This window comes from Rattus norvegicus, chromosome 4, assembly GCF_021556685.1.
Source record: "Rattus norvegicus strain SHRSP/BbbUtx chromosome 4, alternate assembly SHRSP_T2T, whole genome shotgun sequence".
Classification (NCBI taxonomy): Eukaryota; Metazoa; Chordata; class Mammalia; order Rodentia; family Muridae; genus Rattus; species Rattus norvegicus.
Window position 1 is genome coordinate 134449642 of NC_141537.1, and position 27611 is coordinate 134477252.

Genomic DNA, 27611 nt, shown 5'->3' on the forward strand with positions numbered 1-27611 from the left:
TCTCTTATTACATCTATTCCCTGGAACTCAGCTGCACCGTTTCCTCTCTGCACCAGTATAAAACCAAGGCTGCTTCAGCCTTTTCAGTTCTTACAACTCTTAATCAGTCTGTCGAAATGTCGGATGTTTCAATCTCTAAGCACACAGCCGGATGTCATCAAAATTACTTGATGGCTGCATAACTGATTCTCACTCATTCAGACAGTTAAGAACAAGACATTCAAATTCCAGGTAGAACTCTTTTTAAAAAATTCCAATTTACATAGTGAATAAAAAAAATAGACAAGAGGCTGAGGATACCCAGCTCTTGAAATAGCTGTCATCTAAACCCATACTTAAAACAATATATTAAAAACTTCAAAAATATTTTAGTGGGGTTGGGGATTTAGCTCAATGGTAGAGCGCTTGCCTAGGAAGCGCAAGGCCCTGGGTTCAGTCCCCAGCTCCGGAAAAAAAGAACCAAAAAAAAAAAAAAAATATTTTAGCACAATTTTGATTCAACAATTTCATCCTAAGAATATTTCTATGTTCAGCTAAAACTTGGCTGTTTGAATTGATAGTATTAGATTTCACTTTTCCATCAGATGCTACTTAATAACAAAAGTTTGGACACATTTTTAGGAACTGTTTCAGCTTTAAATTGGGAAAACAACGGCATGAAGCCAGAGAGAGGAACTACAAGTGCACAAGAGGAAAGAGTTAGCTACTTCAAGTGGACCTAAAAGAAAACCCACTCAGTGGTCACATCTGCATCTTTTCATGATGCAAAACACTGTGAGAGGTACTTCCTTTAAAGTCCTGCAGCGGGGCAAGACCACATAGAACACAGTGACAGCAGGGACAGATGGGCCATGGATCTGGCCAGCTCACCCAGGCCTCATCACTGTTTTCACACATTCTGCCTTATTTGTTTACTGCTTGCTCAACTGCATCTCAGTTTGCTTTTCCTAGTGTGGGGGTTCTTATGCTACCGTGAGCCAAGCAGATCAGTCCCATCTTGTCCTTCAGGGAGGGACAGCAAGGAAAGTGATCTATATGAGCGCATTGCTATTAGGGATGGGCGGTGCCCGTGGCCTCGGCTCACAGGAGAGGGCTGCCTCCAGTCCTTCACCTGAGGCAAGAGTGGTAAGTCTGCTCTGTGAGAAGCTAGAGACTTGACATTTTAGCTTTATTGGCTATATCTCGGCTGCAAATGCTTGACCATGCCATGGAATTATACAAGCAGCAATAGAAAATATATGAGTGACCGGGCATGTCTGGGTTCTGATAAAACTTTATTTATGGGCACTAAACTATGAAGTGAATATAATTTTCATGTCACAGAATACTATTTTTGTCTTTCTTTGGGGACACAGTCTGCCCATGTGTAGGAACTTGCAGTCTTCCTACATGTTCTCCTAGGTGCCAAGATTAAGGGTATGTGCCACCAGGCCTGACCCAAAGCACTACTTTTCTTATGATATTTTTAACCACTTAATAATGTAATAAAGAACCAACATGACACATGCCTAAAATCCTGGCACTGGCATGAAATAAGCTAAAAGCAGGATGGCCAGCAGTCCGAGGCCAGTCTCGCCCACATGAAGAGTTTAAGGTCAGACTGGATTAAATGAGACTATCTTAATAGCCCTCCTACATATAAGTTGATGAGATAAAAAAAATTTTTAAATATGAAAACATTTTTACTTAACTCAAGGACCAAACAGGATAGATTCAGTTTTTCAAGTATAGTTAAGGTATTTTCTTAAGAAACCTCATTTTTATCTTATACATACTTTTTATAAATACATACATACTTCTTTGTGTACACATGTGGGTACATGCAGAGGACAGAGGTGTCTTCCTTGACTGCTCCCCACCTCGTACACTGAGGCAAGGCCTTTTACTTGAACCCAGAGAGCTCCATTCAGCTAGGCTAGCTAGCTTTCTCTGGGTATCCTATCTCCACTTAAAAGCTGGGAATAAAGCAGGCCGCCATGCACACCTGACATTTACGTGGGTACTAGAGACTCAAACTTGGGTCTTTAAATTTATAGGGCAAGCACTTTGACCAACGGAGTAATTTATCATCTATCACCAGGCTTCTTTATCTTACAAATACATATATTTCAGGTCTTATCTTTTGTTCTTTCATTCCTGACACGCAATAAACGTTTCATAGGCCAAGTCCAAGTTGTATAGAACCTCTTCTTCACTGACTCTGTTTTAATGCCCTGCACACAAAACAGAGCTGATTCATGTCTACTGCACACATTCACGAGTGTCACCTGCTAGTATTTAGAGATCAGCTTCTTAAAGAAACAGTTACATAAGTAGAATTCTTGCATGTTTGGGGGGGCACATAAAGTGACTCAATTCATTTCATCTACGTTCCAATATTAACATGCACTAGAACCTCAAGTTAAATAAGTTTTCTTTTCTCCCTACCCCAACTTCACTTTAAATAAATAACAATATTCTGCCTTTATCTTCTTATAGAACACAGAATGAAAGTTACTCCCATTTTCAAAAAAAGGCTTAAAACTGATGTTACGGATATTTAAAGGGAACTAATTATGAAGTTTTGAAAAGTCACACATTCAAAAAGATAACTAACTTCTTCCATTTTTATACTACTCAGCTAAGAGACTGAAGAAATTAGCAAAACCAAATAGTGCAGGAAATATAACATAGGTAGCGAGTGCTCTGCTAAGTGTGTAAGTGATAAGTTGATCTGAGCCATCACCACCAGTAAGCACTACTCTACAACTCAAACTTCAAGGAGCGAAACACTAAAGAACATTTTACATGATTTGTTGGTACCAGGATAACCTTAAACTATTAATTATTCACAGTAACTGAAGGTGATTTGTAACATGTAAGCCATGTGGAAATGCTGCCCCTATACTGTATTTTAAGTGAATAAAAATTTTTTCTCATAATTATAGGTTAACAAATTACCATAAGAACAATGTGTACATTTTTAACAGCGAGCAATGCTTAGTGAGTACCAGGAGCTATTAGAGAGGCTGGGACTCTGTGAAACAAGTGGACATGGTTTTCTTACCATTGATGGTCATTTGTACATTAGCAACCTTTTTATTCAAAATCATAAACCGAGCTCTGAATAGAGCTAGAGTTGAAGAGGACTAAGGAAAATATGTAACCCAAATGTCTTAGCTATGGTTTCTATTGTGATAAATCACCACGACCAAAAGCAATATGGGGGTTAAAGGATTTACTTCCTTTAACAGCTTGTAGTCTGCCAGGTGAGGAAGTCAGGGTAGAAACTCAAGGCAGGAACTGAAGCAAAGACCAAGAAGAAAAGCAGCTTCCTGGCTTGCTCCTCATGGCTCTTGAAATGTGTACTCTTTTTTGTTTGTTTGTTTGTTTGTTTGTATTTGTTCGTTCCACACACCACCTCAACCTCTGAGACAGGGTTTCTCTGTGTAGCCCTGGAACCTACAGGCTGGCCTAGAGCTCAGAGGTTCGCTTGCCTCTGCCTGCCAAGTGCTGGATTAAAGGTGTGTGCTACCATCACTCTGTTACAGCATAGGCCAACGCACACAGGAAAGACAGGGCCCACAGTGGACTGGACTCTTCCACATCAGTCATCAATCAAGACAGTTCCCCTTACACTTGCCCACAGGCAGTCTGCTACACATGTTTTCTCAACAGAGTTTCCTTTTCCCACAAAAACTCTTTAAACATGTCAAACTGACAAAACCAAAAACAAACAACAAAAACCAACCAAACCAAACCAAACCAACCCCCCCCAAAAAAGCCATAAGGATACCAAAGAACCACAGGGAGAGCACAAAGGTTCTTGAATATTGTGAGCGGATGGGTGGGATTCACTCCCCTGAGTTGCAGAAGGAATGGTCTAGTGGCTAAGTGCACACAATTTAAAAGCATTATAATGTCCTCAGTTGGCAACAGGGATCTCCCTGCTGGCTTCCACGATGCTATCTATGCCTTCTTTCACCTTTGTAAGAACCACATGATAGCCGCCCAACCACACAGTCTCAGCAGTGCACATAAAACACTGGGAAGCATTTGTGCCTGTTCCAGAATTTGCCATGACAACATACCAGAACCATATGCTTTGGGATGGAGTTCTTACCCTAAAATTTCTTCTCTCAGGTGCACTTGCCACCAGCATCATTATGGAGTATAAAGTCGCTTCCCTGGCACATGTCTCCTGGAACAATTCTGACAGAAGGAACCATTCTAATAAAACCTTTTCTCTCCTGAGTTCAGAGTATGAAACTTTTCTGCTGTCTCTAGAACTTCCTCTACAAAGAACTAACTCACCATCACCCACTATGTCAAAGAACACTATGGTGCTGACCATGGCTAAAAGTAAGCCACTACACGTATCAGCAACATCTGCAAAGATACTAATTCCTCTTTCTATTGCCTTTAATTTTTACTGGATTCTTTGCACAGAATAACTTTTAAGTAGGTACTCATTTAAAATGTCTGTTGAAAAAAATAAAGTAATAGATAAACTGGCCAACCAATTAACTTGATATGTGCTAGGAAAATGTCAGGAGCTAAAACATGAAGGTCAAATACAGCAGGGAGTCCCCTGTGTAGGAGGTGACAGGCCTCAGCTTCGCTGGTTTTACACTCTCTACATTCATCTTCTCAGCTATTCATTCTACACACAATTCAAACAACTAAACACAAGACCTTTGGAGTAGCACAGCATACTTTCCTAGAATGCCTCAGGCTCTAGGTTCAATCCTCAACAATGAACAGTAAAATGTCTAAACATCCTTTGAAACACATAATAGATACTTAACCCCCATCCAAACTACTGCATTTCCAGGAGTCTGACATGACAGGCACTCAACAAACACTTGTTGAATAGACTACAGAAGAGTTAGACAGGATATATTTAAACAATAAACATTAAAAGGTCAAAGGAGACATGTTAGTATTAGTCAGTCTAAACGCATTCATCTGGTAATACTCTAATTTGGAGATATCTTCTACAACTAAACCTTGGAAAGCATTTTCTAGAGCTGGGAAGATGGTTCAATGGATAAAGCCTGGCTGCACAAGTGTAAGGACTGGAGTTTAGATCTCCGGAACCCATGTAAAAGTCAGGAGGCATGGAGGCCACCTGTAATCCCTTCCTGCAACAGCCATCCTTCTCACTGTTGGCTCCACAACGTGAAACAGAGACAAACCAGACAAGCCAAGGCTTCCTCTTTATAAGTACAAAGTAAAATTTTCAAGTATTGAAATTAGACTCCCCTTGCAACTAGAATGTGAGGGAAATCATGTATAGACTCTGCAGTCAGAAACCCTATGAGAATCTATTATAGGAGGCACGCGTGCTTTCTATTCAAGGCAGTGGGGACACAGAAAGAGCTCAATGGTGAAAGGTGTTGTTGCCCTCCTGCCCCACCATGTTCAGCCTTCTAGCAGAAGTGAGAAAACCCTGAGATATAGATAGGAATCCAAGTGCTCAGTCAAGTGTACAGTGTATGAACTATCAAGTGTTGGATGATATGGCTTGTAGCTTCCAGTGGAATAAAACTGAGGTGCTCTGGAAACTGTTTTACACTGACAACAGCTAAAGGATAGCTCCAGGAAGGTTCTATGCACTCTTTAAAAACAGGGGGCAGGGGGCTGAAGAGATGGCTCAGGGTAAGAGCACTGACGATGCCCTCTTGTGGTGCTGGAGACAGTGATAGTGTACTCATATAAATAAGATAAATCAATAAAAAAGGCCAACAAGGAGGAGGCAGGGGCATTTATTGAGGCATCAGTGACAGAGAATACAAGTGGGGGAATTTTGCTTCCCCAAAAGGACAGAAAAGGGGAGGACAACCCTATGGGTTTTGTGAAACACTTATCAGAGTGAGGTCAGGCTTCCTACTCTGAGCAAGTTTGGGTTTAATGTACAAGACAAGCAGCCTTCTGCAAGATGGGAGGAGGGAAGGATGCAGGAACTTGGAGATGCTCAAGGCCAGTAAAGCATCCTTGTAAAGCTGTTGTGAAGTCAAGTAAAGCAAATTCATGGGTCTTTGAAAAATCCCACTCAGTCAGACAGTCATCATGAAGTATTCTCTGTGGCTCCTTAAGGATTCCCACGTTGGTTCTGGAAACACATCCATTTGAGATCAGAGTCTCTCTGGGGAAGAGCCATTCATTACTTTTTACTATGCAAGCACTGTCTGACCTTTACAACACAAGTGTCAATGCTAGGGCTGTGTTCTGAATTCTAAGCAGACACAAACTCATTGTTGGGAAGCCCCAAATGCCAAGCCAGTGCTGTTTCCACTTAACTTACAGAGTATCCAAACAAAGGAGGTTCTTCAGTAATAATAATGGCATTTCTGTGCCATCCACCTGTGCAAACACAGGTCACAACCTTCATTCGGAGCTTGTCACCCTCACATCCAACGGCACACATTTAGGACAATCCAGTGCTGTGTTTCCACACTAAGCACAACATACACCAGTCACAGAACCCGGCGCTGTGGCTTAGCCGGATCACATTCATTTTCAACAGCAGCTCTGCTGTGTTATTTCAAGTTTCCTGCTGCTAACAGAAATACAGCTGATAAGACTATTTCTTGTGAGTGATAACGATGAAAAGTTAACTCTCAATTTCAGCTCTAACCTACTAAAACTGTTTGAATAATTGATTAGACTGTACGTCAAGGCAATCAAATTTATTTTGGGTTATGCAATCACAGAACTGATTACTTTTCAAATAAAAATCCAGAGCGCCAGATTACTTCCCAGAATAAAAAGTAACAAGTAATAGTTCATATGAATGAAAACAAGAGTGGATGTATGTGGGAAGATGCATGGGAAAAGCTTACTACAGTTTTGCTGGTTTCCCCCTGGAAGCCACAACATTAGAGTCTCCAAGCTTAAATCTATGAACAATGCTCACAAAATCCTGCAAGACTACAAAATCAAGTAATTGTGACGTGCAGCTCCAGCTCGACAATCATTCATTTGGATTAGATTGATTTTTCAAGGTAATTTTAGAGATTCAAGAAGTACCTTGGATGGAAAGCAAGGGAAAAAAATAACATATCAAAAAAAGGCAGCTTGTTTCCCACAGTTAAAGGAGATAGATTTCTCAACGATATCCCCTCATTTATCTTAAACAACAATCCTTCAAAGTAAAATACTGCTAGTCTAAACCTATCAGGTGAATGAAAAGGCACCTTTCAGTTAACTATGATTCATTTCACAATCATGATCTACTTCAAGCACACATCCTGCACAGCAAGAATGCAGTCACACTGAAGACAAAACACTAGAGATGTGACTGTCCCTAACAATTCAGTGAAGTCACCTGGACATGGGGGATGAACTTCCCCTCTTATGGGTAAGGGGATGAGCTTCTCTTCTTAAGGATATAGGAGATGGACTTCCTTCTAAAGGACATAGGAGATGGACTCACTTCTCACGGATATAGGAGATGGACTTCCTTAAGGATATAGGAGATGGACTTCCTTCTTAAGGATATAGGGATGGACTTTCCTTAAGGATACAGGAGATGGACTTTCCTTAAGGATACAGGAGATGGACTTTCCTTAAGGATATAGGAGATGGACTTTCCTTAAGGATATAGGAGATGGACTTTCCTTAAGGATATAGGAGATGGACTTCCTTCTTAAGGATATAGGAGATGGACTTCCTTAAGGATATGGAAGCTGGACTTTCCTTAAGGATATAGGAGATGGACTTTCCTTAAGGATATAGGGATGGACTTCCTTCTTAAGGATATAGGAGATGGACTTCCTTTCTTTTGCTGAAGCATGAAAACTAAGCCTCTCAATAACATTATAAGGGCAAAGGAAAAGACCCCCCCCCACACACACACGGACACAGACACACAGACACAGAGACAGACAGACAGACAGACAGACAGACAGACACACACACACACACACACACACAGACATGGGTGGGACAAAAAAGAAAGACCAGGAAGTACTGAAAGTGACTTTTAGATGAATATGCTAGAAATAATCCATACAAATGGATGCTACCTTGGGAACTGTTCTATTTTAAAGACATTGTTATTAGCTATTTGGGATTTGTTTTGAAGCCTGGAGTTTTCCATATTCTTATAGTCAAAAATTATTAACTTTTCATGCTAATCTTAGCAGCAGTCAAGAGTCTTGAGAGAAGTGATGCTTTTCCTTGAAAAGTCCTTCTTGCTTTCCCAAGTCTTGGTACCAAGTTCCCTCTAAACAAGTACTGTATTTCTCAGAGTATCTGTGGCTCTGTATTGGAACTGTTAGTTATCATGTCTCCCTGAGAAGGCTGTAACCCTCATTGGAGAAGAGTCTTCTCTCATTACTGGATCCACAATCTGACTTAGTGCCTAGAAAGTTAGTTATAGGATTCCAAAACTGCTGAGCAATGTAATCTATTCTCAGTGTGAAGTGTTCTGGGATGCTGATGTACTTCTCCCTTTAATCTCCCTTTCTTAGAAAAGGTAAACATGTCTTTAGTATCATGGGGGGTGATAGATCTGATTATTTTCATTATTTATACATAGAAAGGAGCAAAAATCATGATTACATCTTCACATACTAAAAATTTACAACTTCTCACGGCAGATCTGCAGGCCTGCCTTACCGAGTTGCAGTATCTTTAGAGTATCTCTGTAGGCTTTCAGCACCAGCTTGAAATGGCGATAGAGCGGATAGCACAAAACTCTCCGTCCAAAAGACACCAGGATTTCATGAACGTCTGTCCATGTCTGTGAAAAGTCACCTCAGTAAGTTATTCCCATAAATGCATTACACAACATAGCACACAATGAAAAAAGAACAGTCACGATTAAACCCTGTAAACCTAGATCATAGACAGAAGCAAGATTCCTGCACGGCTCAATTTACCACAGACTTCTAATTCTTTACACTGCATCAACAAATCATAAACACGACGAACACTGCAAATGTAGAAGAAACACTTTAGAATCTTGGTGGGGATAGGCATTCATCAAATAAACTCAGATTTGGATCTGATGAGGATGAGAACAGTTCCTTTCCTGGATTTATAAGCAGCTCCTAGCTGAGGTGGCTGACAAGGCTTCTGGCCACTCTTAACCTTGGAAGAGTAAGCATCTCCTCTAGTACCTGCCTCGGTGCTGGACTAAATCTCACCTCCTCACAGAAGGAAGCAATAGATGATGCATTCTCGCTTTACAACTTAAAGCATGCATTGTCTGAGCTGATGGTACAACTTTGATGTTGAACAATGTGTTCAAACACCGAAACTTAAAAGATAATACTCTTTTAGAAAATGGATACAAAACCAATTGTCACTACACTGCAGCTGGTGTGTATGGACCAGTGTCAGGGCTCCATGGATTAAGGTACTTGCACTAATGATGTAAAATGATTCAATCCCTGGCACCTACATAAAGGTGAAAGGCAAGAACTGATTCCACAGAATTGTTCTCGGACCATCACATACATGCCATGATAAGAGTCATATGAAATAATAATAATGACATAACTTTTATTTTTTTTTTCAAAAAAGAGGTTAATAGCTCTAACCATAAAATGACATAGGATGCAAGCCAATTTATTTAAGGTGCATGATCTAAGTTTCTTCAACTGTAAATTCAGCAACACTCACCTTATTGAATGACTTACTGGGGAACAGAATAAATGATAGCTAGAAGACACTCTGGTGGTTCATTATCATCTAGGTCCATTTTCCACTTTGAACTCTGAGGCCCCGCCCATCGGCCCAGCTGCAGCTCCACCCACCTTTCCCAAACACCCCAGCGTCCTCAATGTCCCTCCATACAGTATTTCCCCCACAATTCATAAAATGCTTGCCTGCCTTCACTATCCCCAGCAACTGTATTTTTAAAAAGTATAAAAAAGCTCCCAATTTAAAAACATTAAGAAGAAAATTTAAACAACAACAACAACCAAAAAAAAAAAAAAACTACTTAAAACAAAGAACAACAGTAAAGTAACTGAACAACATTGAGCACAAAGCATACCTCAAACCAGCAGAGTGTAGGGCTCAGCTTCCTGATGGTCCACGCAGACTCCACCTTTGTTTTGGAAAAAAGGAGTGTCCCCTTCAGAAGTCATTTGAAAACAAAACAAATATATCCACTGACACTAGCCCAGGAGTTAGACTGACCCCCAAGAAAATGATGCGTCTATAAACATAGAAAATGACTGTACTGATGCAGAGACTAACAGATGCTTTTGCTCACTTTGCTCGGAACTGTGTGAAATTTAACACTTCACTGAGGAGTACCAGAAGATACAAACAAGTAAGCAGGATCATTCAAACAAAACTGAAGCAAAATGTTTGCTGTGTCTTTCTCTGCTAAGTCACTAGCTGAACTGCTGCCCTGGTACCTGAAAAACCTCGCTGAGAAACTGCCTTCAGAGGCTGCATTTGAAGTGAACAGTAGTCCAGGGGCTTGAAAAGTTGCAAGATTTCATGCTCTTAAGAAAGAATTGGTACATTTTATCAAGTGTAACACTTTCACTCATCAAGATTTGGTATGTGGGGGCTAGAGAGATGGCTCGGTGGTCAGGAATACTGGCTGCTCTTGTACAGGACCTGGCTTCCCAGCTCCCACATGGTAACTCACAACTCCAGTTCCAGGGGATCTGATGCCCTCTTCTGACTTCTCCAGGCACAAACATGGTGCACATACATACATGCAGGCAAAACCTCATATACATAAAATTTTAAATCTTTTAAAAAGATTCAATATATGAAATGAAGAGCCTTTTTTGTCTAAGTAAATATTTTATTCACTTATATTTAAAAAACAACTTGAAAACAAAGTATTTTCATATATATATTATACTCTAAATAACCCCCACATTTAGACCATATATAGACTGCAATAGTCACTTTAAAATTTTTCAGAATCATGACAAAAAAAATTGGCATCTCAAATTCTATTGCACTAAGATGCTGTGTGAAGTAAGTGGGTAAAATCACAGAGCTGATGCTGCAAATACAAAGTAAGCAGGAATGCTCACACACACGTGGACCTCCCCACACACATGCAGTGAAAAAAAACCTTAGATAGACAAGTAATCTTGTGTCTGTGGTTATTACTAACTACTGGAATTATGTAAAATCCCAATGACCTAGGTTTTTTTTTGTTTTTGTTTTTGTTTTTTGTATAATAAAAAAGAAAAAGTAAAGCATAGGCAAGGCTAAAACTGACCCAGGCAATCATCAACAGGAGGCCCACAGTCTGGGGTTTTCCCAGCATTCCTCTCTTCCCTGACTGAAAGATTGGAAGGATGGACTGAGGCACTGCTGCTTGAACCCACAGGTTTTACGCCACAGGACACAACCCATGGCTTCTTTAGCATACAACGAAGATGAAAATAGGCTCTCCACCTACAGGTATGCCTAGCTTTGACCTCTTGAGTCTCTAGCCTCAACCCAAGGTCATTCTTTTAAATAACAACAACAACAACAATAAAGATTCCAGTTTTGGAAAAAGTGGGAATTACAAGTCTTTATGAGTATACATTCTGTATGCTAAGATTCTTTCTGCAAAAGGCTTTACTCTGCATGTGATGAATGAAAGCTTTTAGAAGAAACACCAGTGAGCGTGGGAACTGGCTGTTTTCCACCCTTGGCTTATTTAATACACTTCCCTGCACTGCTATCTATCTGCCTGGAAGACCCACTGCCCAGCAAGAAGAGGCAAGACCACAGGTTAGCATTATGCTCTAGGATGATTCCCCACTACATCTACTGTGACCGCCATGGAGCACTTCTGCAGGGACAGATCCAAGATCATCTATCACAACAAGCTCTGTGCTCAACAGGGAGCTAGGGCTTAGCTACTCTAGCTAACACAGTGAGCTACACTGGCACACATGGACTTACGTTGTGCTCTCCTTCAGTCACACGTACTTCATAGCAATAGGCCAGAAGGATGTCAACTAAACTATAGTACACTTGACGGTGAGCTGTCTTGTCCAGCAGGTAAGATTTATTCACAAACTTTCGTAGCTGGTATTTTTCCTCTTCTGAAAAAGATACTAGAAGAAAACACAGTTCTGAAAATTAAATGTGCCATTCAAGGTCATAAAACCACTAGTGCAGATGATTTGCCAAAATTGGAATTCTGAATGTAGAAAGCAAAATCAGTTATTTGTCCTTACCACTGCACATAACGCACTTTCCTAAAGGAGGCATCTCAAGGGTTATTACGAGCCATGCATCTGTGAGTGTGCACATGTGTTTATATGTGTATGTGACTATTTGCACATGACTGCAGGAAGCTGGAGGTGTCATTAAAGACAATTATGCGCCACCTAACATGAATGCTGGTCAATCTGGTGGGGCTTTTGTGTTAACTTGGTACCCACTTCCCACATGACTCTAGCTTGTGTCAAGCTGACATGAATTACCAGCACACCTTCCTAAACATACTTCCCATCCTGCCTGGCAATACCCTTAGCAACACTTTTCCCGCTCCTTTCTAGTTTAATAGATTGAAGAGGATTTCCAAGATGACCCCCAATGAGGGGCACCATTCTCTATTTGAGATAGATCCTGTCACTTGATTCTGTCCAGCAGAATATGGCAAAGATGAAAGGACAGTCACTACCATGCTCACATTCCATCACTGTCGGAGCTGAGCCAGGATGTCCTAATTGGCACTGCCCCGTAGTGAGGTGGCTTGTGAAAAGGCTATGTGGCGGGTGATTCTGAGACCTCGACAATCTGAGGATTGCTCCATTTAAGAGCAGGCAAGAACGTGTAGCCAGTTTTACAGCTCCTGGGGAGTGAATTCTGTCAACAGTGACATGAGCATAGAGGAAAATGTAGCAAACAACACCCAGTTTTTAAGAGAGATGGGCACACTTGGTTAGTAAGCATGTCCAACCTTTTACCATTGCAAAATGATGCTGTTGTGTCACGATGATCATCACATCCAAGGAACTAAACAATGCAGCTACAAAAAGATCATTAAAGGGGCTCATATTTAGGTAAACTTAGGATCTGTGTTGGGCTGCACTCATAGCTCTTAGCTCACCGGCTCAGGCTGGACACATCTGAGCTACTGCAGTCTTCCCAAGTCCTGATCAGAGAACCCAGCAGAGCCAGGCCTGACCTGTGATGCAGGGAAACTGAGAACAGTGTGGGGAAAAGCTGTTCTACAGCAAGAAACTCTTAAAACTGCCACGCACATCAGGTACTTCAGTCAGTGCCACTCGGCTAAACGAAGGGTGTTATTCCCCAGTTGTGTTGGCCAACTGGATTTGCTCTGTAAATTGTCCATTGAATGGGTTCTCTCCAATTTTTCCTACTGAATAGTTTGGCTTGTCGAGTTTTTAAAACTGTTTTGTGTATTATAGATATAAATCCTTGGGCCAGCAGATAGCTCAGTGGGTGAAGACACTGGCCAGTCATGGCCATGGACAGCTGAGTTTGAACCTAAGAACTCAATAAAGGGGGAAGGAGAAAACCAACTTCACAGGGTTATTCTCTGACCTCCCCACATGAGCCATGGAATGCACATTCCCACATACAAGTAATAAATTAAATTCATAATATAAATCCTATCCAAACTCCAAATCTGACTTTGTTTAGAACACTTTTTGCCAAATATAATCCCAAACAACCCTTAAAACAATCAATCAATCAAATAAACAAACAAACAAACAAACAGAAAAAAGATTCTGGATTTACACCCTTGGTTAATTCTTTCCAACCGGAATCATAGATGAAGTCTCTTTTAAGACTGTTTTACTTGGGGCTAAAAGCACTCTTCCAGAGGACCCCAGTTTGAATCCCAGAACCCACATGATAGTTCAAAAGCATCTGTAATGCCCATCCCAGAGGATCTGATGCTCTCTTCTCACCTCTGCAGACACCAGACACACATGTGGCACACAAATATACATGTAGGCAAAACATGAATACACATTTAAAAACTAGTAACTATAAAAAAATAATAAAACCTATCTGGAAGCCAGCATTTCATGTTTCAAGACTTGATTTTATTCCAGATGAACAGTGAATCCCCGCTCTACTGAACCACCAACTCTTGTCAGACAGATTTGCTGCTTTTGTTACTAAAATTACTTCAAAGTATTTTTGCTTTTAGTCAACTGTTACAAATACAGTATTTTCCCCACTTCCATCACTAAATACTTCATGATAAAAGAGAAAAAATATTTCTTTTTATATATCAGCCACTCTACCAAATATTGACTACATATTCCAAAACAACACACTGAAGTGCTTAAATGTTAATGATTCAACAAAATGCTTTGTTTACATGAAGACAAGCAAGCATGAGACTTCAGTTTCCAAGTTTCCTTTGATGCCTAGAATTTAGACAATCTACCGTGTATCTTTCTTTCCCTTAACTTTTTATTGATTCTTTGTGAATTTTACATCATGTACTCCGATTCCATTCATCATCCCATCCCTCACCCTTACAACCTCCCCGCCAAAAGAAAAGTAGAATAATAATAAGACTAATAAAATTTTGTCATGGAAGCTGTAATGTGTCACAGTGTGTAAACACTGTATACCTTTTCGTCCATACATCTTCACTGCAGTGCACCATCGGTCTGGTTTGAGGCCTCTGACTTCTGCTACACCATCAATACTGGATCCTCACGGGCACTCTTGGGTATACTGTGGTTGCCCTGTGTCATGGAGATCATGCAGCTGTGTATTTGCAGAGCCAGCCCCTTCGTGCCTGGCAGCAGATCATAGATGGGGTAGACACTGGGGTGGGCCAATTCAAAGTCCTGGAACTGGGCCTGCTTGCTAACTTTCTGACACCATACCACCAGGGCAAGCTCTTCAGCACTGCTCCAGCTGGCAAGGGTGTGTGTGTGTGTGTGTGTATGTGTATGTGTGTGTGTGCGTGTGTGTGTAGGTGTGTAGGTGTGTAAGTGTATAGGTGTATAGGTGTGAGGCTGGCATCAGGTATTTTCCTCCTTGTTTTCACCTTATATATTTCTTGGTGAGGGAGCCTAGAACTCACCAATTCTCACTAGTCTAGCTAGCCAGTTTACTGTGGGCTGCCCTGTCTCTGTAGGATTGTAGTGGAGTTGCCGCAAACACCCTGCATTGTACGTGGGTGCTAAGGATCCAAATTCAGTGCCTTCCACTTCCACCCCAAACACTTTACTTACTGAGCTCTCTCCAGCCCCGTCATGAAGTTGCTCTATAGTTACAGAAAGACCATGTAACATGCTTTTCTATTCAATCTAATACTAACATTATCAGTTCTCAAAACCATACAAAGCAAAATACTCCATCTATATATAGCATAATCAGACACAGTAAGTGTTAAAAACACAGTTATAAGAACAACATGACTGTAGTAGTTACTTGTTTGATACATGGTGTATCATAAAACACCGTGGCCAAAAGTAACTCAGAGAAGGAAGGGTTTATTTGGCTTATGGTTCAAAAGAGAAGAGTCAAAGGTGGGGAATGGCAGCAAGTGGGGCAAACAAGGCCACAGAACAGGAAGCCGAGACTCATATTTCAACCACAAGCACCAAACAAAGGGACAACTGTAAGGATGAGATTATAAAACTCTAAAAGCCTACCCCTAGGAACTCACTCCTTCAGCAAGGCCATGCTTCCTAAATCTCCCCAAACAGCTCCACCAACTAGGAACCTAGTGTCTACCCACCTGAGTCTCCAGGGAATATTTCTCATTCAAATCACCAGCACACACTCACGGCCATATCTAAGTACAAAATACAGTTAGTTCAACCTCAAAAGCCCTCATAGGTTTTCCCAGTCTCAACCAAGTTCAAAGGTTCAAAGTCTCAATCCCTTCTGAGACTCAAGGCAGTCTCTCAACTATAACCCCTGAAAAATCAAAATGCAAACCACATCCTTCCAACATACAGGCACAGACCATACTTTCCCATCCCAAGAAGGAGGAACATGATCATAGTGAGGAAATACCAGACCAAAGCAAGGCTAAAACCCAACAGGACAATCTCCAAATCTTGTAGCTCCAGGACTAGTGTCAAAGGGCTTAGATGGCTTTGCTCTTAGATGGCTGTCCCTCCAACTTTGCTGCCTGCAATATGTATCTGGGCCATGTCTTAGTTATTTTTCTATTGCTGTGACAAAATACCATGATTAAGACAACTTATAAAAGAAAAGATTTAATTGAGCTATGGTTCCAGAGGGCTTAGAATCAAAGACTGTAAAGCAAAGGCACGGCAGCAGGGACAGCTGAGCGCCCACAACTTGATCTGCAAGCACGAAGCAGAGAGAGCTGACTGAGAATGGTGTGACTCTTTTCAAAACCCTAGTGACATAACCTCCTGCACCAAGGCCACACCCCTAATCATTCTCATACAATTGTACGTACTGTGCACCAAGTACTCAAACACATGAGTGTATGCCGGTCTTCCTCAACCGAGCCACCACAGCCTGCCACAGCCCAGTATGCAGCTCTTCATGGCAGACATCCCACGCTGGATCTCTAACGCTAGAGGTCTCTAAGACAACCTAGGCTTGACTTTCACAGCTTCACACAGGTCGTCTCAGAGCCTTGTAGGGACTCCCCGAGTCATGGTGCCTGGTCTCAGTGGTTCCCTAAACCACAGAAGAAGAATCCATGACTCCCTGGCTCCTCCACTCTTCCCTTATGCCACCAAAGCCAGTGACACGGATGACGCTGCTAAGTTTGGCTACCTCTAAATAAAAGTGCAATTGATCTCTCATCTTACAAATTAGTAATTTTTCCCATCTCTTAGCAATCACCTTTAAATTTACATTCCACTAGTAGAAGACTCTGTTTCCCCTCCTAGTGCTTCATATAAAAATGTCAGAATGACTTGCAATGCCCAAGTAAAGGCAGGCTAAACTGCTATAATGAAGAGCCCCGAGAGCAGAAAAACTTAACTTAGGGAAAACAAAAGTTCCCCTCACTCCACTACTCTAGATAAGGGATGGAGCCTTATCCATAAGCCTTGGGCTTCCCTGGCACGTAACTTCCCTCTACACACATCCAAGATAGCTGCTCTAGGTTTGTGTCATCTTCTAAACTACACGAAGGCAGAAAGGAGGAGGATAGCAAGCATCTTCTTTCTAAAACAGGATGCAGAAAGCAAACATATCACTGGTCATCACACCCCATTGGCCAGTACTTAAGCACAGTCACATCCTGCAGCAAGTAAAGAAAGGACACTAGTAGAGTGGGTTGTGCTTAGCTCTAAGTCAAGTAGGCCTCTTACTAGAAGAAGAATTGTGAAAAGACTCTGGACAAGTTTCTCTGCTAACTTGTCCAGAGACCAAAAGTTATTGTGCTGCCTTTTAATATTCCTAACCCATTCTCCTGATAGATGGCTGCCCAGTCTGTGTCTCAGCTCAACAAGACAAAATTCAGAAGAGACTATAAACATATAAAATTGTATAAGCCCTTGCACTAGTTTGAATAAGTATTCCATATAAGCCCATGAGGTAAATAAAGGCTCTGTTATGCAGCCTTTGGTGGGTCTGTAACAGTGGAATCTTTAAGGTGGAGCCTACTGGGAGGACCGAGATCACTGGGGATGGCCTTGAGGAGGATAGTAAGAATCCAGCTCTTTCCAAGATAGGATCCAACCCCTTCCCATTTCTTTCACATCCTGGCTATAGATGAGTGGTTTCTGCCATGATTTTCCCAGTCACCATCTGTGCAGAAGTACAGGGCTAAACCATCATGGATGGAATAAAGTCAAGAACCAAAACAAACCTTCCCTCCTTCTGGTTGATTACCTCAGACATTTTGTCACAGTGACAAAAAGCTGACTCCCACAACCCTTTCATACACAGTTTTCCAAACCCACTTGTATCCTCTTGTATGAGTGCAAGTTTAACGTAACATTTTTATTTGTTTAAAAATTTCCCAGCCTATCCTCTAGGGGGAAAAAAATCTTAAACACACTGAAATTAGTAGAAACAGTAACTCCTTTTACTCATTAAAATGCACTTAGTGTAAAAAAGCAGGTTTCAAAATGTATTTAGATAATTACTGTTTCAACCGTGTTAGCAAACGTATGCAGAAAGGAAGGGAAGAGATGTGCTTATGCAAGCATGCCTTCCACAATGACATATGATTTCAGTAACGCATTTCATTGTTGGCCATCATGGTTAAGGAGTACATATTTTTTTTTTTTTTTTTTTGGTTCTTTTTTTCGGAGCTGGGGACCGAACCCAGGGCCTTGCGCTTCCTAGGCAAGCGCTCTACCACTGAGCTAAATCCCCAACCAGGAGTACATATTTTTAAAAAGGACAAATAGGATATGTATCAGGTAAAGCATTCTTTAGAGAACAATGTTTAAAAAATAAAATAAGACAGATAACTGAGCATTGTTTGACTCATTAAAGGACTCATCTAAAGATGCCTTTATTTAAAAAGAAAAACTCAGCTCATGCTGAATGACTAGACTTAAAGAAGCTACAGGAAGAAACAAATCCAATGCACAAAGAAAGTACACCTGACAAAGTATTTAAGACCTTGTATTTAGCAAGAAGATTTGAGACAAGATTCCCATAAGCACGGTTTTCCAGAAGTCATTAGTTTAGCTAATAGGCAAGTACCAGGTGTTCACAGTGATACTATCTCACTAAAGAAAAGCCTTTATACCCTGGCTGCCTAATAAAGACCTCTGCTTCCACATAACTCTTGAACCACAGAGTAAACATGCCCAAAACTGTTTTTAAACACATCAACTCTTCTGCATGTTCATGTCTCAATTCTTAAGTAACTATACCCATACCTGTCTGGAAAACCGAAAAAGAGTTAACCTCAACACTCCAAAGTTACATTCCATATGGAAGGATGTCCACACATTATATATCATTTTCCATCACTATACAGCATAGGAAAAGGCTACCTGATTGTACTCTTGAATTTATAGATGCTTTTCTTAAAATACCAACTTTTTCTGAGCATTTCTAGGTTCCATTTTGGCTTTCTTAGCTCAAATCCATTTTATATTTGACCCAATCAAAAGAACCTGAGACATACAATAAATGAAGATATCATTACAGAAATCAAAAGTCTCAGCTCACTAAACCCCAATTTATCAGGGCTGTGAATCGCATCCCAAAGGAGAGCTAGGGGAAGTCTGCACACAGTCAGGTCTAACCAGCAGCAGTACAGGAAATACCTACAGGCACAGTGCTGACAACACCGGGGTGGTCACCACCTCAAGCAACATTTGTGTGACTTAGCTGCAGAGTTCACGACATTTTAGATTATTATACTCCTAAAAATAATCTTTAGTGAAACAAATGCCAGCTCCAAGCTCAGAAGGGTTGGAGGAGACACTGGTGCTAAGCAGTAAAGCACATGGCCCAGGGACACCTCCCACCATTAGCAACCTCAGTGCTGTGTTTGAGATCTGCGAAGGAGTCTCAAAGATGGGAAAATGTTGCTGAGATGCTTATCATTTCTCCCAAATACCTTTTGATGCTGTTACTTTTAAACCTTTCCTTCCACTTTAAATCCCCCTCCCAAACATCCCTGTCTTGTCTGGATCAGCAATTCAGTCATCCATAATCTGGCTCCTCTGAGTAACACATATCTGTCTATTACACTGTACGTGTACTGGAAACAGATCAAGAAACCGTGCTGCAGTCAAGCCCTCAGCTAAAAGGGCAGCCCTGCCGTGCTGCCACTTTCAAAGCTGACACTGCCAGTTATCTCCACAAACACTCAAGGGCTCACTGGTGCCAAACAGGAGGGTCCTGCAAGGAAGTTCATGGACTGTAAATGTTATGTGGTGTCATAACAAGCAATTATGTGCCAAGACTCTTGGGCTGATGCTAACCACTGAAAGACAACTTGGGAAATGTGGTGAGTCCATCCTTGTGAAAGCAGAGCTCTGAGGGATCTCGGCATTTAACACTGCCATTCACAAGCCTTTGGGGAGGGAAATCTGGAACTTTATAAAGCTGAAAATGTTAATAACAGTTTCCCTGCTGGGACTCTGGACTCCAATAAATAGGGACACTGTCGCTACCCAAGCAAAGACAGCAGCAAAGTTTACCACCTATACATACCTAGATCTCATAACAAAGCAGGTCACCATAGTACTATGAAGGACGCTGCCTCGGTGCACCCATCATGTGCACCATTCTATCTAGGAGGCAACGCCTCACTGTGCAATACAAATCAGGAAGGCAGGCAGCAGAGAAGGGCAGAGACACTTGTGGAGGAGGCAAGAGACAGCGTGTAACTTAGTAAACAGAACTGTAAAGCTAGCTCTTGCTTTATTTCTTTTCTCCTGTATTTTATCCTAGTTCAACACACTTCAGTTCATTCCTCCAGTTCTGGGTGACTCGAATATCTGGATAAGAATAAAATGAAGGAAAAAAAACTCATTAACAAGGCCATTAAAGCTTTGTAAAATGTTCAAAAATGGCAATTTGACTGAGAAGTCACCCCATTCCCGGCTCTCCGGCCATCAGTTCACTCTCTAACAATCATCGCTAACCTGTCAATGCAGTACACTGCACACACAACCTCATTCAATCCTGACAGCAGTTGTGAGGCAGGCAGATTTCCACAGCAACCCAAGCTGCACGGTCACTCGGCCCGCAGAGAGTAGAGGCCATAAATGCAAGTCTCATACTCAGCTGTGTCCTGCCCATACTTAACTTTACACCTGGCAAAATGGAGGAGAGCCTTTCTGTTCAACACAGCTCAAGCTCTTCCACCTCAGATCACGTGCCCTTGTTGTTTAAAAGGTGACTTTTGGAATGAATCACCATAATGGCTGAGCAGACTGACTGCCTGAACCAGCAACCTGGCTACAAGCCACAGGTCAGATAAAGGGTCTGGAAGCAGCAGTTAAAAGATTGAGCACTGGTGCAGTCTGCTAAAATTACAGAAGATCTAAGTCAATGCACTGCTGACATGAGAACTGACCTCAGAACCCAGTGCCATTGATTAAAGGACAGCAAGCTACAGCAGAAGTCAAAGCGAATGCCGCCTTCTGATTTGCAGGGCAACTAGCTCACTCTGGTGGAGAGAAAACTCAACTACACGGCTACTAGCTCAGCTCACTGATGCACTCCGAAACTGGAGAAAGCAGCTGACCTTTGGAGCAAACTTCCTGCGCCCTACTTAGCATATCGTTAACTACTTAGGTGCAGGGAGTCAGTAATGTTCCATGTGCAATGTTCCATTCCACATTTAGCTGGACAGGAGCCAGAAGGGTTCGTAAGCTCTCATCAAATGCAACCCCAGGGCATGCTAAAAACAATCAATATTCTAGTTTCTAAAGTTACACTTTCCACTCTGGTAGGAATTACCTAAACTCCAACAAAGCTTAGTCACAAAAATACTTAATAAAAATATTACTTAATACCTATTATATAATAATCACAATACCACATGCTAAAAAAAAAAAGGAGTGAGCAGCAGGTGACTGGACAGCCTGAAGGCAAGTTTTAAGTACTGGTGCAGGAGGGACCAGAGCTACTTCAGTCATACTGAGTGAGAAAAGGGCTGCTGTGCTCTCAGTGGGAGGAATAAAGCAAACCTCAAGTGACTGCCAGCAGGAGAGCCCATATGTTCTCCAAGCATGAGAGAATTACTGCAAAGGACAGCAGCCAGTGATTTTCACACAAGACAAGTTGCGTGGTCTATGTATGCTCACGTGGGAGATTTTTAACCTACAGTACAATCCACAACAAAGATGACAAGAGAAAGGCCACAGAACCTTTTGTGTACACCACCTTAAAAGAAATATTTACATGTAGTGTCTGTACTTTAAAAACACCCCAGGCTAGGAATACAGTTTGTGGGTAAAATGTGTGTTAAGCATAGATAAAACCATGGGTTTGATGGTAAACACAAAAATAAATTAATTCTAAATACACTTAAAATTGTTATCAGTGACTGCATTTAAGGGGAGGAACTTGGGAAGGGGAAATTTATATTCAACTTATAATCTTTAGAATATATGTTCTTACCTATGTATTCCTTTCATTAAATGCTGAAGTTTTAGTTTTAGTATCTATAGAAAAGCCAAATCAGTCTATCAGACAATGTGAGACTCCTGCTCCAATCTAATGAAACCTTTATGACTCTACTACAGACTCAGAACAACCAGCTTGTATTGGAGCCCGTGACGAGGACATTGGCACCCAAGAAAGGACTCTGGGTTGTTGGAGATTGGTGCTAATGCTTTGAATCTGCATCCAGATGCTGAAGGTCTTTGTCCCCAATTGGTTGATCTATCAATAAAGATGCCAGAGGCCAATGGTTGGGCATAGGGTAGGATACTTGGAGTTATATGGTAGGACACAGGGAGAATTTCGAAGACTGGGAGAAGAAAGAGATGCAGTATCAGCAGGAGATAAAGCCAACCAGTCATGTGAAATTTTGGGTAATTAGTCACTGGCCACTTCCTCGATTTGGCCTGGGGTAGCAGTCAGGCAAAGGTACAGGAGTGCTCAACCTTTGAATTAGCCAAGGCATTTTAAAATTAACTGGGGTGTGTGTGTGTGTGTGTGTGTGTGTGTGTGTGTGTGTGTGTGTGTGTGTGTCTATGTGTGTCTGTGTGTGTGTGCGACTGTGTGTGTATGTCTATGTGTGTCTGTGTGTGTGCGTCTGTGTGTGTGTCTGTGTGTGTGTCTGCGTGCGTGCGTGCATGCGTGTGTGTGTGTGTGTGTGTGTGTGTGTGTGTGTGTGTTTTCCATTCGAGGATCTAAGATAGCTCCTGTGTGCTTGCAACCAGTCAAGAGCACAAAATGGTGCAGCGTAAAACCCCTGCGACACTGACTACTGCTTGTATTCAGTCATCCCTTGTGGCCTGTAAAATCCTCACCTCAGACTCTCTAGGACAAACTGTTTTACCATGATCTGGAATAAACTGAGGAGGCCACACCCAACTTTTTCGATAGAGCGGGAATGAGTCTGGGTCTCTCTCTGACTCATACTCAACTAAAAGGACTCTACCGAGCCTAAGTAAGATCTAGTTCAAGAGGATTTTCCAACAAAAATAAGCTGGATGATTTAGTGTGGAATTCTACAGTACCTCACAGTTCAAATCTACCAGCAAAGAAAGGCAAACAACACATGAGGCAGAATTAGCTATCAAAAACCCATTTTCACAATGAAAGACAATTAAAATCATATGCCACACAACACGAAAGGCAGTGGCTTGGCGCAACGATGAGAGTTTTAAAATCACAAACGAAGCTAATGTTGAGCGTCTTACCTAAGGCAGCAGCATCCCCTTGCTCTTGGCTCTTTCCCAAAGAGGCCATCATTTCTGTGTGCACATCGTTCCACCAAGGACTGTACTTCAAAACCTGTTCAACTGCCTCATCTTCAAAGAAGTCAGCTCTGCTCGAAAAATAAACGGGCTTGTTAAGTCAGATTGCACTGGCTTTCTTTTTCTTTTTAAAAAAGATTTATTTATTCATTATATATAAGTACACTGACACTGTCTTCAGACACACCAGAAGAGGGCAACAGATCTCATTGCAAATGGTTGTGAGCCACCATGTGGTTACTGGGATTTGAACTCAGGACCTCTGGAAGAGCAGTCAGTGGTCTTAACCACTGAGCCATCTCTCCAGCCCACTCTTTCTTTCTAATCTTAATTTATCACATTTGCACAGAAACAGAGACTACACCAATTCAATACACAATCTGAGAGAAAACTGAGTGTCGTGCTGACTTTCTTTACAGTGACTAATCCTTCCTGATCCTCTACACAGAAAGCTACACAGAAAGCACATGGAGAGCTTTCCTGCCCTCAGCTCTCATCCTACCCTGACCGCACTGCCATCTAGAACTGATGCTGGGTTTGTGAGTAGCTCAGGTTTGAGTAATGTTAAGATAAATAAAATGTCTTCCAGACTCAGCAGCAAAAATAAAGCAAACAGATGTGCACGTAATTCAGGATACTGCTTTTCCAGAGACTGAAAACACACTCACACTTACACACTCATGCACTGCAACTTGCTACTCGGCATGAACACTTCCTACTAACATGCCAGCTACTTTATTGAGCTATGCTATTCTTAACAGTTCTTTGATTTAATTTACTGAAAAAGATGAAAAGAACCTTTGTAGACACTAGAAAACCCCACTCTTTGGAGGTTTTCTGTTGTTTCTCAATTTTAACTAGAAAAATAAAAGGTATATTTAAAACACACATCTAGTTCTTTTTAAGAGGACACATTCAGAAATCATGTGATCTTGCCATTCAGGTTGAAAACTAGTGTTCTTGGGGACAGAACACCAAAGTCTACTGGATGGGGTATTTGCATCCATGATGCCCTCCATTCCTTCTAGCATCACCAATTGAGAAGAATTCTACTAAAATACTCATTTTACACAGGTGGAAACTGAGGCCTAGAAAGGTGAGACTTGGCCAAAATAAAAAAAACAAACAAACAAAAAACTGAACAGTAAGAAGGCTGGTGAGATGGCTCAGAGGATATGCAGGCCTGCCCCAGCCTGAGTTTAGTTGCAGCACTCATAAGGTAGAAGAACTGACTCCCTCCCACAAGTTGTCCTGACTTCCACATGCGTGTTGTAACATGTACAAGCTAATCCTATGGCCTAATGTAAAACCCTCTAAAACGATCACTTACTCTGAGTAAATATTCTTAGATACCGTCCCAATAATCTAAAGTGGGATGGGTTATTCTGTTTCCCAGTTTTGCATTGCCCTGGATATTGATCCTCACACTTTACACATCCCGGGCAAGTGCTCTACCGCTAAGCTATATCCCTATCCTGCTTTTTATTTTTATTTTTGAGATAGTCTTCACTAAATTGCCTAGGTTGGCTTTGAACTCACGCCATAGCTCAAGCAGGCTTTGAATTTGTGATGTTCTCTAAACCTTAAGCTTGCTCCTTATAGTCCTCACTAGCCTTTAGCACACCTTGGACTGTAGGCCTGTACCATCAGGCCCACTAATGGCTTATTCTTTACACTATCTATAAATTAGAAGTTACACGAATATGATTCGTGACTCACTAACCATTTGCTTTCCATAACCAATTATTTTCACATTTTTAAACACCACTGAATTCACTGAATGTTCTCCACACACACATAGCAACAAATAAAAAGGAAAAGATTAAACCTGCCATGAGGGGTCCACTATTAATCAGAACCAAGGACACAGAAGTTTAGAGCACAATGTGGTTTGAGCGGGGTGGGTATACATAGGGAAGTACTGAGGAAGGCATCCTCACCCTGCCAAAGGTTGAAGGTTTCTGCAAGTGATATCTGAGCACAGCCTCGAAGGTGAGTTATTCATGAAATGAGGCAGGGAGGAAAAGCTAGCAAAAGACCAGCATGTGTTAGAAGCACACAAGAAGGGGTGGAAATGCAAGCATCCGCTGATGCCTCGGCATAAGGCACAGGCACGGAGGGGCAAAACTGAACTGACAGAAATAGTGGGGTACAGATCACAGAGAACACTTGCCATCACGCTCAGGACAGAGGCTGCTGTCTGAAGCTGTCCTCACAGATGACAAATCTGATGAAGCCCACAGAAGGCTGTGAGTTGGTCAGAAGGCTCTAAGAAGCCATGTGAGAAGAGGGCCAGAAACGTGAAGGAGAGGAAATCAAAGAGAGACGTAACACAGCTTTAGGACTGGCTGACTGTGTGGGACAAAGATGCCAGACACTCCTCGGCTTGCTTGCTTTCTGTTTGCTTTGTTTTATTTTGGGGGTTGAAGGGAGATAGGTTCTCTCTATGTAGCCCTGGCTGTCCTGGAAGTCACTATATAGACCAGGCTGTACTCAAACTCACTGAGATCTGCCTGTGTCTGCCTCCCAAGTGCTGGTACTATGTTCTAATCCAAGAAACAGTAGTGAGAACTAACAGACATCTGTAGGATGCCCAGCCATTCTCTAAAACTCGAACTTGCTTCTTCATCACTGTGGTGGTTTAAATTTGCTTGGCCCATGGGAAGTGACACTGTTAGGACACGTAGTCATGTTAGAGAACCACTGTGAGGTGGGTTTTAAGGTCTCCTCCTAGGCTCAAGCTCCACTCCTCCTGGCTGCCTGCTGAAGACAGTCTCCTCCTGGCTGCATTTGGATCACGACTCAGAACTCTCAGCTCCTTTAACACGTCTGTGGCATGCCATGATGATAATGGACTAAACCTCTGAATCTATAAACCAGCCCCAATTAAATGTTTTACCCATTTAAGAGTGGTGTTTCTTTATAGTAATGAAACCCTAGCTAAGACAATAGCCCTCCACCAGATATGCTACCAACTTCCCCCACTGGAATGAAAGTGACAAGAGTGTAGAGATCTGTCACATTCAAGTGCTATTCTGGGAATCTGCAGGATGGTGAGTAGGAAACTCTTTCAAACACATGTTTGTGCCAGCACACACACAAACCAAAGAACAAGGCTGATGTTTTACCCAATGCTTCTTCCTTTGCTTAGAGTGCTGAACAGAAAGCCTCCCCTCCAGCCTCCCAAATGCTAGCTGCAATCCACTCAATACATCAAAAAAACAAAAAACAAACAAATGGATCAATGTGTCAGCCTCTTTAACAAATGCCTAATAATGAAAATCTCCCACAGCTTAAAATATTATTCCAAAAAAGGCTTGGATCATTTTTGTTTTTTCGCGATCTAGCAGATGTTTAAAATGTTGATTAAATTCTTCTCCTGTTCTCACCAAAGAACTAAGCAAAATTTTATAAATTGATAATGATAAATTTTCCCCCATGAATCAAAAACAAATATAGAAAGGAAAAAAAAAACAGTATCTTCAGGAAAAGAAATACGAATATTTGGCCATATATAAAGGTGAAAGATTACTATGGAATACTTCAAGAAGCTGTTCTCAAACTTTAGTGTAAAAATAACATCCAAACCAACAAATGGCTCACAGGTAAAAAGCACTTGCCACTCAAGCCTGATGACCTGAGTTTGATATCTAGAACTCATGCTGGAAGAAGGACCAAATCCTAAAATGTCGTCTGATGACATGGTATACACTTTTATTCATACACACAAGTGACAATAAATAAAATTTAAACGTTCTAAAATCAGACCTAAAAGGAACAAATGGTGTAAAGAATAATCAGAAACACCGAGGTTACAGCTCTCCATCAGCCTGTGGACACACTGACTTAATAAGCAAACTGTTAGATCTCTATTTTATAACAGATTTCAAAACAGTCATAACCCCAAAGCAGATTGAGCTTGCTTTGAAGTGTATAAATTCCTCTTTAAAGACAGCTGCCCCAATCTGTCCTGTGTAGGCTAAAATCACATTCGTTTTCTTGAAGCCCTTTTCAAACCGACACCATTACTGCTCTGAGAACCACTCCTTAAGAAACATGTACACAATGGCAAGAACACTCCACTCAAACTATCAAGGGGATGAGCTTCTGGGGCCAGCGAGATGGCTCAGTGGGCAGAGACATTTGCAAAGCTGACAACCTGAGCTCAATCCCTGGAAGCCTCACAGTGGAGATCTGAGTCCTGCATGTCATTCTCTGAGTTCCATACTGGTTGTGACACCTGTGCACCTCTCTCTCATTAATTAATGTAGCTTAAAGTTACCTAAAGGAAATAAGCTTCTGGATACAAAAGCATAGGAGATGGAGGAAAATAGTCTGCTTAGACTGTCATGCTGCCAA

At 41.5% G+C, this 27611-nt stretch overlaps 1 protein-coding gene across 4 annotated transcripts in view; it reads right to left on the minus strand.

The window, feature by feature from the left end:
• Positions 1-27611, minus strand: part of Shq1 (SHQ1, H/ACA ribonucleoprotein assembly factor) — a 92481-nt gene that overhangs the window by 46666 nt on the left and 18204 nt on the right. Inside the window, exons 1-5 of one of the 4 annotated variants that reach the window (XM_087656807.1) lie at positions 16346-17068; positions 14529-14645; positions 11866-12020; positions 9989-10042; positions 8605-8728 (exon numbers count right to left, since the gene is read on the minus strand). In XM_087656807.1, coding sequence (XP_087512933.1) covers positions 8605-8728; positions 9989-10042; positions 11866-12020; positions 14529-14544 — 349 coding nt within the window. In that variant the 5' untranslated portion in view covers positions 14545-14645; positions 16346-17068. Of the gene's footprint in view, positions 1-8604; positions 8729-9988; positions 10043-11865; positions 12021-14528; positions 17069-23195; positions 23324-27611 lie in introns of those variants that run through there. The other 3 variants (XM_087656806.1, NM_001134713.1, XM_087656805.1) reach the window with 3 other exon arrangements.